Genomic DNA, 18676 nt, shown 5'->3' on the forward strand with positions numbered 1-18676 from the left:
TGTCTGGGGGGAGGTCATTCCAAAGGGTGGGGCCCACTACAGAGAAGGCCCTACTTCTGGGCGCTGCCCTCTGGCACTCTCTGGAGGACGGCACCCGGAGTAGTCCCTCTCTGTGTGAGTGGACGGGTCGCAGGGATGTATGGGGCAGGACGCGATCCCGCAGGTAACTAGGCCCTGTGCCATGGAGCGCTTTGAAGGTGGTAACCAGTACCTTGAAGCGCACCCGGTAGACCACAGGAAGCCAGTGCAGCTCGCGCAGGATAGGTGTTATATGGGAGAACCTCGATCTCCCCATAATTACCCGCGCGGCTGCATTCTGGACCAACTGCAGTCTCCGGGTGCACCTCAAGGGGAGCCCCATGTAGAGAGCATTACAGTAGTCCAGGCGAGACGTCACCAGCGCGTGAGTGACTGTACGCAAGGCCTCCCGGTCCAAAAGGGGCCGCAACTGGCGCACCAGGCGAACCTGGTGGAACGCCCCTCTCGCCACGGCTGTCACATGATCTTCCATAGACAGCCGGGCATCAAGGAGGACGCCCAAATTGCGTGCCCCTTCCACCGGGGCTAATTGATCATCTCCGATGGTCAGCGATGGCATATGCTGGTTGAACCGGGAAGCCGGAAGCCACAGCCACTCTGTCTTGGAGGGGTTGAGCCTGAGCCTGTTGTCATCCATCCAGACCCGTACGGCTTCCAGACATCGGGACATCACTTCAACAGCCTCGTTGGGGTGGTTTGGGGTGGAAATGTACAGCTGAGTGTCATCAGCATACAGATGGTATCCCACCCCAAAACCACGGATGATCTCACCCAGCGGCTTCATATATATGTTGAACAGGAGAGGCGAGAGGATCGAGCCCTGTGGGACCCCACAGATAAGGGGCCTCGCGGTCGATCTCTCCTCTCCTGCCAACACACATTGCGTCCGGCCAGAGAGGTAGGAGCGGAACCATCGTAATACGGTGCCCCCGACCCCCAACCCCTCCAGACGGCGCAATAGGATACCATGGTCGATGGTATTGAAGGCCGCCGAGAGGTCTAATAGGACAAGGATGGAGGAACAACCCCCATCCTTTGCCCTCCAGAGATCATCCACCAACGCGACCAAGGCTGTCTCCGTGCTGTGACCGGGCCGGAAGCCGGACTGGCGCGGGTCTAGATAATCAGCTTCTTCTAGGTGACGCGGAAACTGCTGAGCCACCACACTCTCAACAACCTTCGCTAAGAAAGGAAGGTTGGAGACAGGACGGTAATTTGCTAGCTCCGTTGAGTCCAGAGAAGGCTTCTTGAGCAGGGGCCTCACCACCGCCTCTTTCAAGGCGGCTGGTAAAAGGCCCTCACCCAGCGAAGCGTTCACCAGCTCCAGTAGCCAGCCTCGTGAGCCCTCCCAGGAGGCCAGTACCAACCAGGAGGGACACGGGTCCAATAAACATGTAGTGGCTCGCAGTCGCCCGCGCAACCTGTCTAAATCTTCGGTGACAACAGGGTCAAACTCCTCCCAGCATGGTCTCTCAAGACTAGCTTCAGACGTCCCCACTGGAGCACTGAGGTGGGTCCATCCCCTTCGGATCCGATCGATTTTATCCTGCAGGAACTCTCCAAATTCCTCTGCCCGGCCCAGTAATGGGGGGTCCCGCTGCCCCTGTGACAAAAGGGAGCGGGTCACCCGAAACAGGGCGGCAGGGCGGTTCTCCGCGGACGCTATAAGGGTGGCACAATACTGACGTTTGGCCACTCTTATTGCCACAAGGTAAGTCCTTACGTAGGCTCTTACTTGTGCTCGGTCGGATTCGGAGCGGGAGGACCTCCACTTGCTCTCTAGGCGTCTCCTAAGGCGTTTCATTGCCCTTAGCTCCCCGTTAAACCAGGGGGCCCGGGTAGAACGTGGCCGTCGAAGAGGCCGCAAAGGCGCCACCCGGTCTAAGGCACCGGCGGCCGCATTATTCCAAATTGTTTAACATCTTTCAACAATCCTTTATGTTAGAGTATTTTGCAGAAAATAAAACTGATTTGCAACACAGCCATAAAAAATTAACAAATAAAGGGGTTTTGCCTTTTAGTTGTTTTAGATTTTGAATATTACTTGTAAAAGCAGAATCTTGAAAAGTACTATATTATATAAGCATTAGTCCTTGGAAGAGTATTTCAGGTTGACTACTTTTCTTCTGAAATATTGATTACCATCAAAAGCCCTGTGGTGTTATGAAATTGATTTTGACAAAAATTATTGGGGACTGTTTATCATTTAAAAATATGTGCTAAGAATCTGAAAATATTTTCAGTTTTGAAATTCAAATAAAATATTTTGTTTTTAAGTTGATGGCTCCAGCACTTTGGACATTGATTTTAAATTTATGGAAAATATTGAGAAATCGGAAGCTCGTACTGGCATTCCCAGTACCCAATATACAAAAGAAACACCATTCATTTTTAAATTAGAGGATTACCAGGATGCAGTTATCATTCCAAGGTGAGTATTTTCTGAAAATGGAAACAAATATATCTCTATATTTAAAAGTAGTATTTTTTCAGCTTTTAACAGTTCAATGCAAACATTAGAACATCCTATAGTGATCAAGTCTGACTTACAGGAGTTGGATTCTAGATTTCTTGAAAAGGTTATATGTCAAAGTAAAAAAAAAAAGGTATCCCAAGTAATAGAGTATTAAAACACTTTTTTTGATCCTAATAATTTCATAGTGTGAAAAAGTGCCCATCAGGAGTGATATGCAAAATGTTTCAAACTAAACTAATTCAAGTTTAAAGTGGAAATAACTTGTTTCAAAATCAGAAGAAAGTTGTTTAAGATGAGAACATTTCAAACTTGAAATAAGACTTTAATTTTGAGACAATTGAAAATGGAAACGTTTTGCACTAGGCTACCCACCACTACCCACCCACTAGGCTTCCTAATACAAGATGTGGCATCACTAAAAGAGAAAGGAAATTTGATCACATAAATGTAGGATGCAAAATATTCTTCAGGATTTTTGATAGCAATAAAGAAAAAATTTAGAGCAATGTTAATATAGATAGGAAATTCCAATGGAAAAATATATAATAAAACATGGAATATTTAAAGCATAACTTGTAAAAAAATCTATGGAATTTCTGAATTAAAAATGGTATAGTAATAAAATATATTGTTTTTCATTTACCTGCTTAATCATAGAATGCTTTCTCCTTTGGAAAATTATCCTCCTTATTTCAATAAAGTTGCAATACCGAAGATCAAAAAAACTATGCAGTTAATTTTGTTCTACTAAAGAATACCTATTGAAAGGAAGGGGAAATTGTATTGTAGTTTAATATCTGGGAACATCTTGTGGAAAATCTTACTGAAACATATAGTTCATTGTTTTATCAGTAATTACTTTGAAAATAAAATAATATTTTATTTCAGATGGTTTGTAATTAAATCCAATATCTGGAAATGGTAGAAAATTTATTTGGCACAGTGATTGACATTGGCATCAAAATATCTTTTCTATCAAGACTTAGAAAGGTGGAAAACCCTACAATTGTCCCTGATGGGTAGGATTGCAGTCATAAAAATGAATGTATTACCAAAATTTCTTTTCCTATTTCACAATATTCCCATTAAATTAGAAAAAGGTTTTTTTAAGGATTTGAATCAATTGGTTTCGAAATTTATTTGGCAGGGAAGAAAACCAAGAATAAAAGTCAAGGCTATGCAAGACGCTAAGGAAAAAGGAGGATTTGGCGTACCAGATTGGGAACTTTATTATACTGCGGCCACTCTAACATGGTTAAAAGAATGGATAATGTTGAGAAATAAAAGATTACTCAAATTGGAAGGTCATGACCTCCAAGTAGGATGGCATGCCTTCCTTTGGTATGAAAAAGGATCTGCACACAAATATTTCAATAGACACTACATCAGACAGTCCCTGTTATTAATATGGAACAAAATTAAACACGACCACTATACCAAAACACCCATTTGGCTATCTACGATGGAAGCATACATACACCCAAATTTAATTAATATGGAAAATATAGTTACATATAAAGAGTTATTGAACAGACAGGAGGAGATCAAAACTAGATTAGAATTGGCATTACAAGGGGTACAAGTAGAATGGTGGCCCTACTTACAGATACAATCAAGGTTTGCACAGGATAGGAAGAAGGAAGGTATTGCCAAAGATTACACAATATTAGATAAACTTTTGATACAGACAGAAAACAGGCTGATCAAAGTGTTGTATAGATTTCTGTTGGAATATAAGCTAGAGGAAGAACATGCCAAAGAAACTATGATCGCCTGGGCGAAAAATTTCAGTTATAATGTGGAATTGGCTAAGTTGGAAAAACTTTGGATACTTAATCAGAAACTAACAATGGCTACGGCATATAAAGAAAATCTTATAAGATGTTCTACAGATGGCATCTCCCCCCAGCATAGCTCTCCAAAATGTTTAAAAATCGGGCCCCAAATTGTTGGAAGTGTAAAAAAACATCAGGCACTTTTTATCATATGTGGTGGACGTGCAATGAGGCAAAAAAATATTGGAAAATGATTCAATCATGGTTAGAACAAATGGTGGGAAATCAAATCTTGTTTAAACCAGAAATTTTTCTCCTAGGTATAATACTGGAGGGGTTTAAGAAAGATACACTTTATCTAATTATACATGTACTAACTGCAGCGTGCATAACGTATGCACAATATTGGAAAAAAGAAAATACACCATCAGAGCTAGATATAATCAGAAAAGTGTTGGCCTGTGCGGAAGCAGATAGGCTCACTCTTGAACTTAAAAATAAAGGGGAATCAGAATATTTTGAAGTATGGAACAGATTTCATGATTGGTATAAGACAAGGTGACAAGACTGGAACAAACTGTATATATTGTGATTGGACAGAAGGATAGACAATGTATTAAGTAGGCTAATTGTTAATGGTTGAGACTAGCTGTGTATAATGTGAATGTATGGTCACTTCGGCTTCGCGGTGCTGCATTGTTTTAAATGTAAAAATAATAAAAATATATTTTAAAAAAAATATCTTTTCTATCCAGGTATCGAAATTTTGACCAGCCTCATCGATTCTATGTTGCTGATGTCTACACAGATCTTACACCATTGAGCAAATTTCCTTCACCAGAATATGAAACATTTGCTGAATATTATAAAACAAAATATAACCTTGATCTGACCAATCTCAACCAGCCATTGCTGGATGTGGACCATACATCTTCAAGGTAAAACCATCTATCAGAATTTACACATTTTTTCTTTGTGGTGATTTATAAACATGGCATCAGGTTTCCATATAGTGATTTTAGACACATTTAATGTTACTTTTTTTCAAAAAGAAATGTGTTTACGGGACAATCCTGGACCAATGTATTTTCTTGAGGATTTTTCAGATCTGCTCTATAAGTGAAGAGAGAAAAAAAGACATTGCCTCTCCCAAAGGCCTTTTACCTACATCATGGAACAATATATACTATATATAGGTTGTTCTGATATCAAACCTATTCTATCAACGAAGATTAAAAACTTATTGGGGAGGGGCTGTCATCCCCTTCCTTCATAGTCCCTAAACAGAAACATGTTTATGCTATCTCCTTTTGGGGAGCATAATAAGCAGAAAATATTAAAATAGAATTAAAATAAAAGTTAGGTAAAGTCAAATGAGATTGCAATTAGGTTTCCCCACCTAAATAAGATGGCTCCTCTATTTACTTTTTCTTATCTCCTCCTGAATAGAATTGCTGCACAAATCAATGACTGGCGGGGGGGGGGGGAATTAATTATGTGGCTAGATTTTTTTCCCTACAGAAAAGTCTCCATATTTTTCAGCTTATGATACTCATGAACAAAATTCAAAAGAAGCAAAAAAAAAGGCCTATGAGGGACAAATCACATCCCTACTACTAAATATTGTAAATCAAGTTTTTTTCTTGTTTCCATCTTTCATGATGGAATTTGAAATATTATAGTAAGCCTTTTAAAGAAACCTGTTCATTTTGTTCTAGACTTAATCTTTTGACACCTCGGCATTTGAATCAAAAGGGGAAAGCTCTTCCATTAAGCAGTGCAGAGAAACGGAAAGCCAAGTGGGAAAGTTTGCAAAATAAGCAGGTAATAGTATATTTTCTATTTTAGAGGGCTCAGTAGCACCTTGCTACTCTAAAATTTGTAAGATTTTAAAATGGAGCTTTGTCTTGCTTTCTATTAAAGATTTTGGTTCCAGAACTCTGCGCTATACATCCTATTCCAGCATCACTGTGGAGAAAAGCAGTTTGTCTCCCTAGTATCCTTTATCGTCTTCACTGCCTTTTGACAGCTGAGGAACTCAGATCTCAAACAGCTATTGATGCTGGTGTAGGAGTCAAGTCACTTCCTATGGATTTCAGGTATTAAATACATTATAGTTTAATTATGTAGGAACATTAGTCTGGAGCTAGGCCAATTTAACATGTTTTCACATAGTTTATCTATGGTTCCATAAATGCCCCATCAGAACTTTTTGTTTTTCAGCTTACAGAAAAGTGATATTTACATTTTACTAGTATATTTTCCAAGAACTAAAATGAAGTCTAATGATTTACTTGCCGATATTAACTTGGATAAGAACAGATAACTTTTCACAGTACACATTTTTAAAATTATACCTACATAAATATTGCAGAACAGTTATAGAATATTCTTTGTTTATTACTTTTTTGAAAGTTTATTTTGTTTATAGTTATTGCTAATATTATGGATAACATCCAGAATTCACTGAATAGCAGGATGGCATATATAAAACAGTTGTTAAAACTGATTTGGATTTTATGAGGTCTAAAAGCAGTTTGCAAAGCAATATAGTTATGGTACCATTGGAAAGGGATATATTGAAAATCAAGTATCAGCATTATAGACTAAGCCGCCTGTGCTTGTTAGACAAAATTAGACATTTTTAAGTACATAATTTATTTTTCAGATATCCTAACCTGGACTTTGGATGGAAAAAATCTATTGACAGCAAATCCTTCATCTCTGCTCCTAATTCCTCTCTAGAAGAGAATGAAAATTATTGTAAGCACAGTGCAATTATAGTCCCTGAAAATGCTGCACATCAAGGTGCTATTAAAACCTCCTCCGCAGATAAGCATGACCAAATGTCTGTGAACTACAGAGCATTGATAGAGTCACCTAGCAAACTCCAAAAGGATATCTCAGTAGAACTGGCAACAACTAACGGTGTTTCTTACAATAAAAAACTGGCCAACGGCAATTGTGATGTACCTAACAGAGAGATTTGCCAAGAAAATCAGCTAAATTACTGCAGGCAAGAAATACCTGTACAATCAACTACCTCGTATCCTATTCAAAATTTATACAACAATGAGAACCAGCTCAAGTTCAGCAATGAATGTACTCTGAGTAATAAATATCTTGATGGAAATGCTAACAAATCTACCTCAGATGATTGTCCCAAAATGGCAGTGACCACCAGTACTTCAGAAGGTTGCAAGCCTTCAGAAGAAAGCATAGATTCTGTAACAAGCTCTTCCAATGGTTATTCCTCAAAAACCCTTGGTCCAAACCCTGGTCTCATTCTTCAGGCATTGACTCTTTCAAATGCTAGTGATGGATTTAATCTGGAACGGCTTGAAATGCTTGGTGATTCATTTTTAAAACATGCCATCACTACATACTTGTTTTGCACTTATCCTGATGCTCATGAGGGACGCCTGTCATATATGAGAAGCAAAAAAGTGAGTGTATCCATTGTTTTCAACTCTGTGTGAGTTTGGATTTGTGTACAAACTAGCAAATCCAGTGGCATGTAGCAGTGCTGTTGGAGTATGTACACATAGCTCCCACTGCCTGATACCTTGTTGACTGACCACTGAAAGTTACAACAGTGCTGGAAAAATAGATTTACAACCAATCCTTGAACTTGTGACCATCACAGTGTTCTTTTGATTCCATGTTTGTGATTAAGTTACTTTATTACCGACAGACATTGTGCCGATCATGACATCTTACTGTCATGGGATTGTCATATGTCACCTTCGCAGCTGCTTCTGACAAGCAGTGTCAGTGGGCAAGCTAGCAGGAAGTTGCAAGTCACAGTCACAAGTTGTTGAGCTTAACAAACTATAGTGATTTGTTAAATAATTGCAGCAGACATGGCATAACACGCAGTCGTATGAAGTTTCACTTAATGCCCACATCACTTAGTGAAGGAGTTGCCCATCCCAACTGTGATCAGAAAGTGAGAATTACCTGTGCTGACTTTTGTCTGTACTCTGATGTATGTGCTTGCAGAAGTAATTTAACTGAAGAATAGCTTTATTTGCCTTTTTGTCACTTTAGAAATGACGATATTATAATGTACAGGTGCTCCTCACTTAATGACCATTAGTTCAATGACCAAAGTTACAACAAAGCTATGGTGGTGCTAAATAAATGGTAGTTATGGCTAGTCCTTGAAGTTACATCCGTTGCAGTGCCCCATGGTCACATGATCAAAATTCGAATGCTTGGCTCCTGTCCATATCTATAATTTCAGTGTGCAATTCCTCCCATCCAGCTATCTCCCTCATCTTTACCCCTTTAATCACCCTGCAGTCTGCCATTCCTGTTGACCTGCATTTTGCTGCCCCAGTAGACTCTTGCCGCCTTCTGCCTCGCGCTGCACAGAAGATGCCCCAGAGGTGTGAGACCTTGTGAGGCATTAAAGAGGCATGACTTTTGCAAGGCCTTGTGAAGGCATCTCAAATGACTAGTACCTGTCTCAGTCAGGCATGCCTCATCAGTGGCAGGAGGAAGATGGTGAAGATCAGCAGGGTAGGCTGCAGTGGCACGGTTGGCCAAAGGGCAGAGATGGCAAGATCAGCGAGTGGGGAGAATTGAAGTAGACGTGAGCATAGCAGGATGGCAGAGCTGCTTATGCTGGAAGGAGCTTGCTGGACCCAGTTGGGGAGGAGGCAGCAGGATGAAGCTCGGAGTTTACACAGAGCAGGAGAAGCATGAGGTTCTCACCTAATGATGGTGTGGTTGTAATAACTGCAACTGGGACTACCAGAACTACTGTTGCTAAGTGGTGTGGTCATTTGATGTTTCATCTAACAACTGCTTCACTTAGCCCCAGAAATTCCAGCCCTAATTAGGGTACTTAAGTGAGGGCTACCTGTATTGAGCTTATCTCATGTATTTCAGCTGTGTTTCCAAAAGTTACAAATATAACAGAGGCAGATTTCACTATCTACCTTTGTAAATGCACGGTTTGAATTTTTGAATATTTTGTTTATGATAAACTTCCCCCCCCCCCCTCAAAGGTCAGCAATTGTAACCTGTATCGTCTTGGAAAAAAGAAAGGGCTTCCTAGTCGCATGGTAGTGTCTATATTTGATCCTCCCGTGAACTGGCTTCCTCCTGGTTACATAGTAAACCAAGACAAGAGTAATGCAGACAAATGGGGAAACGATGAAATGGTAAGTCTTTTGAAATACTATATGTCTTGGTTACAAATGTGTTATTGCAAGTGAAACAAGATGGCCCTTACATATCCAGTCTTCCATAAACTATTGCCTGCTACTTTTTTATTTCTCTTAAAACAGCCTCTGTAATGGAAGACTTATGAAAGAAAATGTTTTAAATAATAAAATGGAAATAAGCAAAAATAGTTGTGGGGAAAAATTCCTTTGCCCTATCTTGAAAAGATAAAAAAAAATTCCTCCTCCTGCCTGTAAGCGTAGTGGAATTAATAATTCAGTATGGAAGGTGTGTAAGCTGTGCCTATTTAGTTTTTAGTGAAAGTCATAATGTGGTTCTGCTTTTTAAAAAAGAGTTCAATCAGCAATTAAGAGCCTCCTCATGTCATGACCATTAATTTCTGTGTGACACTATATGAAAATGCAAATATTCTCTCCAGAAATAACTCAACTTGAATGCATAGTAGTGTTTTCAAATATTTGCTTCATGCAAGAATTATAAATGTGTGTTAAACCTTATTTACCTGAAAGAATAAACAAGATAGTGCCTAAGTTCCTTGCCTTTTAAACTTAAGATTGTCAATTACAGCTGAAACACTGCTGGAAATTTATCTCTACCCTATTCACCCCATCTTATATTACAGATAAATTATAAATAATGTTTAGTGTTTATATAATCTCAAAGAAATTATGAAAAAAATTATTTACATCCCCAGCTTTCAATTGTTAGCCAAATAATTATTGGGTGTACAGAGATTTTTGTTTATTTTCTTCTGTGTTAAATACAAACTTCCTTGAGGACATACTCTGTTTTGGGGGTCAAATGTATAAAAGTGTTTATAAAAGATAACACTACAAGCCATAGGACAAAATAGTTCTATATTGTAGAGCTAGTTGAACATGGCACAATATTCACACAATCAATTTTGCTTTATAAGTACCTGAAGAAAAAACACACATCTATCTGAACCATATGCAAATTTTAAAAAATTGAGCAGTTATTTCAGATACCCGTAGCTTAAATGTCTTCAGCATAATTTATTTTTTTCCTAACCATTATATTTAATTGTTCATCTATAATGTTTCAAAAATATTTATGAGCAGATCACCTAAACTAATATCATCTTATCTTCTGAATTATGTCAGACTTTTTAACCATTATTTTTCATGTATGTGTTTTCATTCAGTTATTTCTGAGATGGATTTATACATATAAAAATTATGCTCTTGATATCAGTGTAGTGTCTTGTGTAATAATTTTTGTTTCTCTCAATCTTATATAAAAATGTAAAAAGGAATTTATGAGTCCTTATTTTATCATCTTTCCTGGCTCTTCAGTTTCACTGATAAAGTGTCCCAAAAAACAAAGGTCAGAGTTATCATAAGAAATACAGGTTGGCTTTTATTATGCTAATTTTACCTTTCTTCTCAGTATCTTTTTGCTTTGTTTTGTGACAAAATGTTTTTTCTTGGAGATTATTTCATTCTGTATTATATTTATGCAAATTTTACATGTAGTATTTTCTTTGGTGTAGAACATCCAGATGCATAGCAAGGAAATTTAGTATATTTGATAGTATTGGAATCAGATGTCCTTTTTGTCCTAATGTTCTTTAATATCCAGTCCCAAATTCCTGAGTTTACAGCTGAAGCTCTAATTTAAGAAAATTATTTCAGTGTTATTGTAATAGGGATTCTGTTTTTACTATTCCAGAATAGAAACAGATCTTGACAAAGTTTTCTGATAGTTTACTATTTAACCACAGGATGTTATATTGCCTTACAGAATCTGAATTCCTAAAATCACAACTTTGAATATTTGTTGTAAAAATAAATGTAATGGAATCTTAAAATGCTTGTTTATAGCTCTTTGATGCAGATTACTTTAGACCAAGTTCTGGATTCTTATATTACTATGAATTGCTTACAGTATAATAAAGTATATTGTTTGCCAAAAGCTTTATTGCCAGACTTCTGCGTGGAATAAAACCAAATGATACTGTTGTACTTACTTTCCCCTGAATTTATCTGTAATAATTACAACAGAAGTCCACAGTGGTTTTCATTTATAATTAGTATTTGTCCATGAAAAAGTGATGAGATTGATTAGAAGGAATTTTTTTGTGCGTATCCATTTTCTGAGATTCATACTTTGACTACAAAACCACAAGAGGGCACAATAAAAATATTACAGTGTAAAACTATTGTACCATAAAATATTTAAAGGATTGCCTAAATTTATACAAAAAAGAAAAGTAACTAAAAATGAATTTGCTAGTAGCATTATTGACTATCCTGAAAGCATCAATGGATAATTACCCTATAATAAAATTTTGAAAGCAGCAGAATATCCCAATCAAAAATTCTGATCAATTTTTTAAAAAAGGAATTAATATTAAGTCAATTTGAAAGACAAAGTTAGCTGCTAATGCCTAATTATTTAAGTTCAGTAAAAAGTATAGAAGTCCAGAATTTTTTAAACCAAATAAATGCTTTCATATGAATAATGTAAATGTGCAAAATTATGCACTTTTATGTTTCCGGTTATTTATTTAGCATATGACAAGGTAATAATTTTGGAAAGAATAGAAAGTCACACTGCTGATATTTCAACATTTCTAGACAATGTGTATTGTGGTCTGTACTTGTGAACAATTTTGGTTACCACACCACATAATTAATATTGTACAGCTGAAAAAGTTGAATAAAGATAATCAAAATTATTAACCATTTCTTCTGTGAGGTTGTATTCAAGGATTTTTATTTAAAATTAAAAGGACTTCATTTTTATTAGTCTGAAGTAGAAAAAAATCCAATTAAGTTGAATCATAGAAGACTTGTGGTTGTATAAAAGAAATGCTTCCTCAGACTGTAATGCTATGCATGGTGTTAAAAGAGAATTAGAGAAATCAATGACTGCTTTGTCATGACTATTGTACTTTATTTTAGAGGGAAATAAAATCTAAAATCACAATTTCATAGTGTTAACTAGCTGTAGTATATTTAAGAATTGTAAATTTTCAGCTTTCTCAGAAGTTTTCATTACATAAAATTGTGGTTGGAAAATGACAGTGGAGCACTGTAGGAACAGAGTTGTAATCATAGATGCATTGATAAGAGCCTCCAGCTGAGCAGATAAGGTCTTATCTGGTACAGGGTAGTACTGGATTGCAAGCTAAGACTTTTCAAAGCTGGTTAGGAAAAGGATAAGAAAAATGTATGTTATAGCCTCTGATTGAATTCCTCATTTTTTTTTATCGTGGATGATATATAAAGTTTCCTTTATTGTGACGGGAGAGAAAATACAGAAAAAAACCCAACAGGGCAGTTGGTTTCTTTTGGACGTAATTTCAATTTCTATCATGTACCATTCATCACATACCACACAGCAAAATCAAACTGAAGTCTTTTTATGTAAATTTCCAAATCCAAAACATGAATGTGGAATTCGTTACTACTCATACCATTTTTTGACGACCTTTAGGTAGATTGCACCATAGACCACATAAACTGTGCCCTTTTTGTGTCTGTAGATAATCAAGTATATTGAAAACAACTTAGTTAACCCTTAAAATATTTGAATTGCCAAAGTCTGATGGAATATTTTTGCATGAGATCATAGAAATCTCAAATGTTTTAACCATTTTTATTTATTTATTTTGTACCCATATCTCCTTCTGGGATCTTGTGATGGTATCTGAAAAGGTTGCCATATTAGAATTTATGGAGTCTAAATAACTTATAGGAGTCCAGTTCAATGATTAGATGTTTTGATATACAGGTAGTCTGCGACTTATAACAGTTCATTTAGTGACCATCTGAAGTTACAATGGGACTGAGACATGTGACTTCTGACCATTTTTCACACTTAGACAATTGCAGCATCCCCGTAGTCATGTGATTTATATTCGGATGCTTGACAGCTGACTCATGTTTATGAAGGTTTCAGTGTCCCAGAGTCATGTGATCCCCTTTTCTGACCTTCTGACAAATAAAATCAATAGGAAAGTTGATTCACTTACTAATTTCACAGCTGCAGTGATTCCCTTAAATGTGACAAGAAAGGTTGTAAAATGAGGCAAAACTCACTTAACAAATTTCTCACTTAGCAACATAAATTTTGGGCTAAAATTGTAGTTGTAAGTCGATGACTATCTGTATAGTACTTTTTTTTCTTGTCTCTATCTTCATCCAGCTAAAATTGTCATCAGTTGAGAGTTTTTATTTCTTCCCCAAAGTTGGGCATTAGAAATGAGACAAAAATGAGCATAGTCTATATCCTAATGATTCCCAAATCAAAATACCCAGGTTATTTAACCAATAGATGTATTTAGATGTTAAAAACATGGATGAAATTATGGAACTTAACATCAAACCATGCAGGAAAGACTATGTGGGAGAATGTTTGTTTCAAGATCTACCTTCTAACAGGAATCAGAACCTCTGCCCAAGAATATTTCTGTTGATTGACAACACATTTAATGCATTTAAATTTTATCTACAGCTATTTTACATGAAGTTGCAAAATTGCAAAATTTTTAACCTGAAGTTTTACTCTTTTCCCCTACTTTTAGACAAAAGAAGGCCTACTGTCTAATGGAAAACATGATTATGATGATGATGATGACGATGACTTAATGTGGCGAGTACCCAAGGAAGAAACTGAGTTTGAAGATGACTTTTTGGAATATGATCAGGAGCATATCAAATTTATTGACAATATGTTAATGGGTTCTGGAGCATTTGTGAAGAAAATATCACTCTCTCCGTTTTCACCTGCTGATAGCAGTTACGAATGGAAAGCACCCAAAAAATCATCTTTGCCTAATGTTCAATTTTCATCAGATTTTGATGATTTTGACTATAGCTCATGGGATGCAATGTGCTACTTAGATCCTAGCAAAGCTGTTGAAGAGGATGATTTTGTTGTAGGTTTCTGGAATCCATCAGAGGAAAACTGTGGTATTGATGCTGGAAAACAATCTATCTCATATGATTTGCATACAGAACAGTGCATTGCTGACAAAAGCATTGCAGACTGTGTAGAAGCCCTTTTGGGGTGTTATCTGACCAGCTGTGGGGAAAGAGCTGCCCAGCTTTTCCTCTGTTCATTGGGTCTGAAAGTGCTTCCAATTATTAAAAAAACTGAGTGGGACAATGTTCTGTACTCTTACAGAGACCATTTTAATAGCCAACAGAAGCATTCTTCAGCAAACTGCATTTCTGCCTCTTTAGCTAATCAAGAATCTTCTCGCTATAAAGACTTGGTATATGGCTGTTTAAAGATTCCTCCAAGATGTATGTTTGATCATCCAGATGCTGAGACAACTTTAAATCATCTTATATCAGGCTTTGTAAACTTTGAGAAAAAGATTAACTACAGTTTTAAGAACAAGGCTTATCTACTTCAGGCATTTACTCATGCCTCCTATCATTACAACACCATTACTGGTGAGTCACATAAATATTTTCTTTTCTCTAAGCTTGTGTACTTGAAGGAATGGAAATCATTTGAAAGAGGTGTTAATTGTATTGTATTGTAATATAATTCTCTCTTATCCCTCAATCCTTATTTATCAAGATTGTTACCAGCGGTTAGAATTTCTGGGAGATGCAATTTTGGACTACCTCATAACTAAGCACCTTTACGAAGACCCACGACAGCACTCACCAGGAGTCCTAACAGACCTGAGATCGGCTCTCGTTAACAACACCATCTTTGCCTCACTGGCTGTAAAATATGACTACCACAAATATTTCAAAGCTGTTTCTCCTGAGCTGTTTCATGTTATCGATGATTTTGTACAGTTTCAAATGGAAAAGAACGAAATGCAGGGAATGGATTCTGAGGTTAGTAGAAAAAGTGCTAGTAATTTTGATATTGAGTATCATTTAAAATACATGAATTCATGCATAGGATATGAAAAATAGCAACAACCTTCTGTAATTCAAAGGTGCTATTTGTAATATATATTTACAAATTACATTAATAAGTGTTCAAATAAATCATACATACACAAATCCACAGATCATAAAAACAGATAATCTCTCACTTCTATGCATATGGCTACAAATAACTCCTTGTGAAAAATAGAACAGAAATTTCACTTCCTAGGCAACAGAAAATTGAGCTACCTTTTTACAAGGAGAGAGCAACTCTGAGTCTTGGATTCTACCCATGAGAAGAAGAAAAATTCTCTAAAAATTTTGCTTTCCTTCTTCACTGCTGCTGCTTTCTGTCTTATCGTCTCTCACCTAGCAGCGTTCTTAGTAATGATGCTGATAGTGCCACTGCCAAAGAACAGAACTTCCTAGTTCTGTGCAAGTAGCCAAGTAAAATAGTTTTATCACAGACAAACAAACGGGGGCACCATCCACTTGTGTTTTTAATATAAACTTTGCAATGGCATTTATTGGTGAACTCTTTCTGATGACTTTTAGCTCCGAAGATCTGAAGAAGATGAGGAAAAAGAAGAAGATATAGAAGTACCAAAGGCTATGGGAGATATATTTGAGTCCCTTGCTGGTGCAATTTACATGGATAGTGAAATGTCTCTGGAAATGGTTTGGCAAGTGTACTATCCAATGATGAGGCCATTAATAGGTAATGTAATTGTTTTCAGAAAAAAAGGTTCTGTTTATTATTTTAATCAAAAAGATTACAAGTTTCTATATATTTTATTATAGAAAAATTCTCTGCAAATGTACCCCGTTCACCAGTAAGAGAGCTGTTGGAAATGGAGCCAGAAACAGCCAAATTTAGGTAAGATTTCCCATTTTCCATATCTTTATAAACCCATATAATAATTTTATGCTGACTTTGAGAGAGAGTGTGGTGGGTGCGTGGAAGGGGGGGTAATAGAGTTCTTTTTTCTTATGTATCAGATACCAATTGATATGTATAACTAATTAACAATTACATATAAGATCCATGATTTTACTTGGTTATTGTCAGGCATAAATAACCAGAAACAGAAGTTAAGTTGAAAGTCCAAAGTTAAATTTGTTGTTGTTGTTAGTTGCGAAGTCATATCCGACCCATCGCGACCCCATGGACAACGTTCCTCCAGGCCTTCCTGTCCTCTACCCTCCTCTGGAGTCCATTTAAGCTCACACCGACTGCTTCAGTGACTCCATCCAGCTACCTCATTGTCTGTCGTCCCATTCTTCTTTTGCCCTCAATCGTTCCCAGCATTAGGCTCTTCTCGAGTGAGTCCTTCCTTCTCATTAGGTGGCCAAATTATTTGAGTTTCCTCTTCAGGATCTGTCCTACTCAGTGACGTGCGGTCAGTAGAGGCAAGGGAGGCAGGGCCTCACCTCTCTTCATGGAATAATAGTATATAATATTATATACTATATATATAATATTATATACATCCGTCCGGCCGCGCCTGGGAGACACGGAGGGAGAAATGTCGGCGCCTCCAGATGACGAACCAGTCGCTTGCTTTCGTCATCGGGAGGTCGACAACGTTTCTGCCTCCTCGTCTCCCGGGCGCGGATGGACGAAGGTAGCCAGAATGGCGCCGAAGCAGTCCGGCGAGCGAGGCGGCGAGATCTTCGGTCACTCGTCCACCGGACTGCTTCCGCATCTCCCGGGCGCGGATGGACGAAGGTAGCCAGAATGGCACCGAAGCAGTCCGGCGAGCGGGCGAGCGACGCAGCCTGATCTTCGGTCGCTTCCAGAGCCGGAGCGGGATGGAGCAGCCACCGCCTTGGAAGTGAGTCGCGCGGACGGAGCTTTGGGGCTGAGGAGAGAGGCAGGGACGGAGGGAGTGGGGGGAGAGGAGCCGCCCCCCTCACCCCCCAGGCAATGGGGAAAGCTTTCCCGAAATGGGGGGGTATCGCGGGAAATAAAAAGGGTCTAGACGAAGGAGGCTTTGGCGTGCCTTAGAGGCGGGCGGGCAAGCAACGAAAGGAGCAGCGAGGGCGGGCGGTGGCTGCAGGCGGCAAGGCTTGAGCGGGGTGAAAGGGACTGGTGCCGGTGGAGGAAGTAATGCTACGCCGCGGTCCCCTTAATGTTCACTCAGGAAAGCAGAGAACGAGACCACGTGGTCTGCACACGTGGTCTGCACACGTGGTCCCATTCCCCGCCTTCCTGATGACGTCACCAGCCTCCCCAGCCATAACCCTCACCGCATGTCACTGGTCCTTCTAAATTACATGCTACCTATACACAAGACTCTAATCTACTAATGGTCAAGGCAAATTAGTGCTAGATAAAAGTGAACAGAATTCATCGGGATGGGTGGGTGGTCTTTGGTCTCTTGTGAGAACATAGCAGCTCCAAACCAATGACATGTTTAACTCTGCCTTCGAGCTCTGCCAGATCATCTGCTACAGTTATATTATTGCCAAGAAGACTAAATAGATATATCTGTATTTACCAGGAATTGAGTTCAACTCAAGATAATATTTTAACTACTGTGGGGTTACTACTGCTATTCTTTGGAATTAATTTCATGTTTACTATTTTCATTGTAATTTGATTTTTTGTTTTTGTTCTAATTTCTATTCATGTAGTCCTGCCGAAAGAACTTACGATGGAAAGGTTAGAGTAACAGTGGAAGTTGTAGGAAAGGGGAAATTCAAAGGTGTTGGAAGAAGCTATCGGATTGCCAAATCAGCAGCAGCAAGAAGAGCTCTACGAAGCCTCAAAGCAAATCAAGCTCAGGTTCCGAATAGCTGAGACATCTTTAAAAACAAATATACCATAAAGAGAATATATATATATATATATATATATATATATATATATATATATATATATATATATATATATATATATATATATATATATATATATATATATATATATATATATATATATATATATATATATATATATATATATATATATATATATATATATATATATATATATATATATATATATATATATATATGATGAGAGGAAAAAAACTGAAGACAGCAATTAAAAGTTTGGTGATAAAGTAGTTAACAACATTAACATGTATACATAATTTTGGAACTAATTGTAGTTATAGGGGTTTTTTTGCGCAAACACAATCTTGTCTTCTTTCCTCACTTCTGCTTTGTTTAATCACAAGAGTGCTTTAATATTTAGCAAATGTTCAAAACAATTGTCAGGTCCTTTGGTTTACTTTTCCACTAAAGTACAGGTTTGCTTTGCTTAGCTTAAAGCCAGGGAGTCATGTCTCTTGTGAGATAAATATCTGTATCTCTACTTCTAT

The 18676-nt window shown here is 37.9% G+C and overlaps 1 protein-coding gene across 3 annotated transcripts in view; it reads left to right on the forward strand.

Annotated features, from left to right (window-relative positions):
• DICER1 (dicer 1, ribonuclease III) overlaps nt 1–18211 on the forward strand; it is a 57614-nt gene extending 39403 nt beyond the window's left edge. For 2 of the 3 annotated variants that reach the window (XM_081939250.1, XM_081939251.1), the window contains exons 19-29: nt 2317–2470; nt 5046–5228; nt 6009–6114; nt 6214–6389; nt 6959–7736; nt 9306–9461; nt 14036–14912; nt 15043–15311; nt 15903–16065; nt 16149–16224; nt 17985–18211. In XM_081939250.1, coding sequence (XP_081795376.1) covers nt 2317–2470; nt 5046–5228; nt 6009–6114; nt 6214–6389; nt 6959–7736; nt 9306–9461; nt 14036–14912; nt 15043–15311; nt 15903–16065; nt 16149–16224; nt 17985–18150 — 3104 coding nt within the window. In that variant the 3' untranslated portion in view covers nt 18151–18211. Of the gene's footprint in view, nt 1–2316; nt 2471–5045; nt 5229–6008; nt 6115–6213; nt 6390–6958; nt 7743–9305; nt 9462–14035; nt 14913–15042; nt 15312–15902; nt 16066–16148; nt 16225–17984 lie in introns of those variants that run through there. The other variant, XM_081939252.1, reaches the window with a different exon arrangement.
• Nucleotides 18212–18676: the final 465 nt, after the last annotated feature.

The sequence above is a fragment of the Natrix helvetica genome (assembly GCF_964273705.1).
Source record: "Natrix helvetica genome assembly, chromosome: 1".
Lineage (NCBI taxonomy): Eukaryota > Metazoa > Chordata > Lepidosauria > Squamata > Natricidae > Natrix > Natrix helvetica.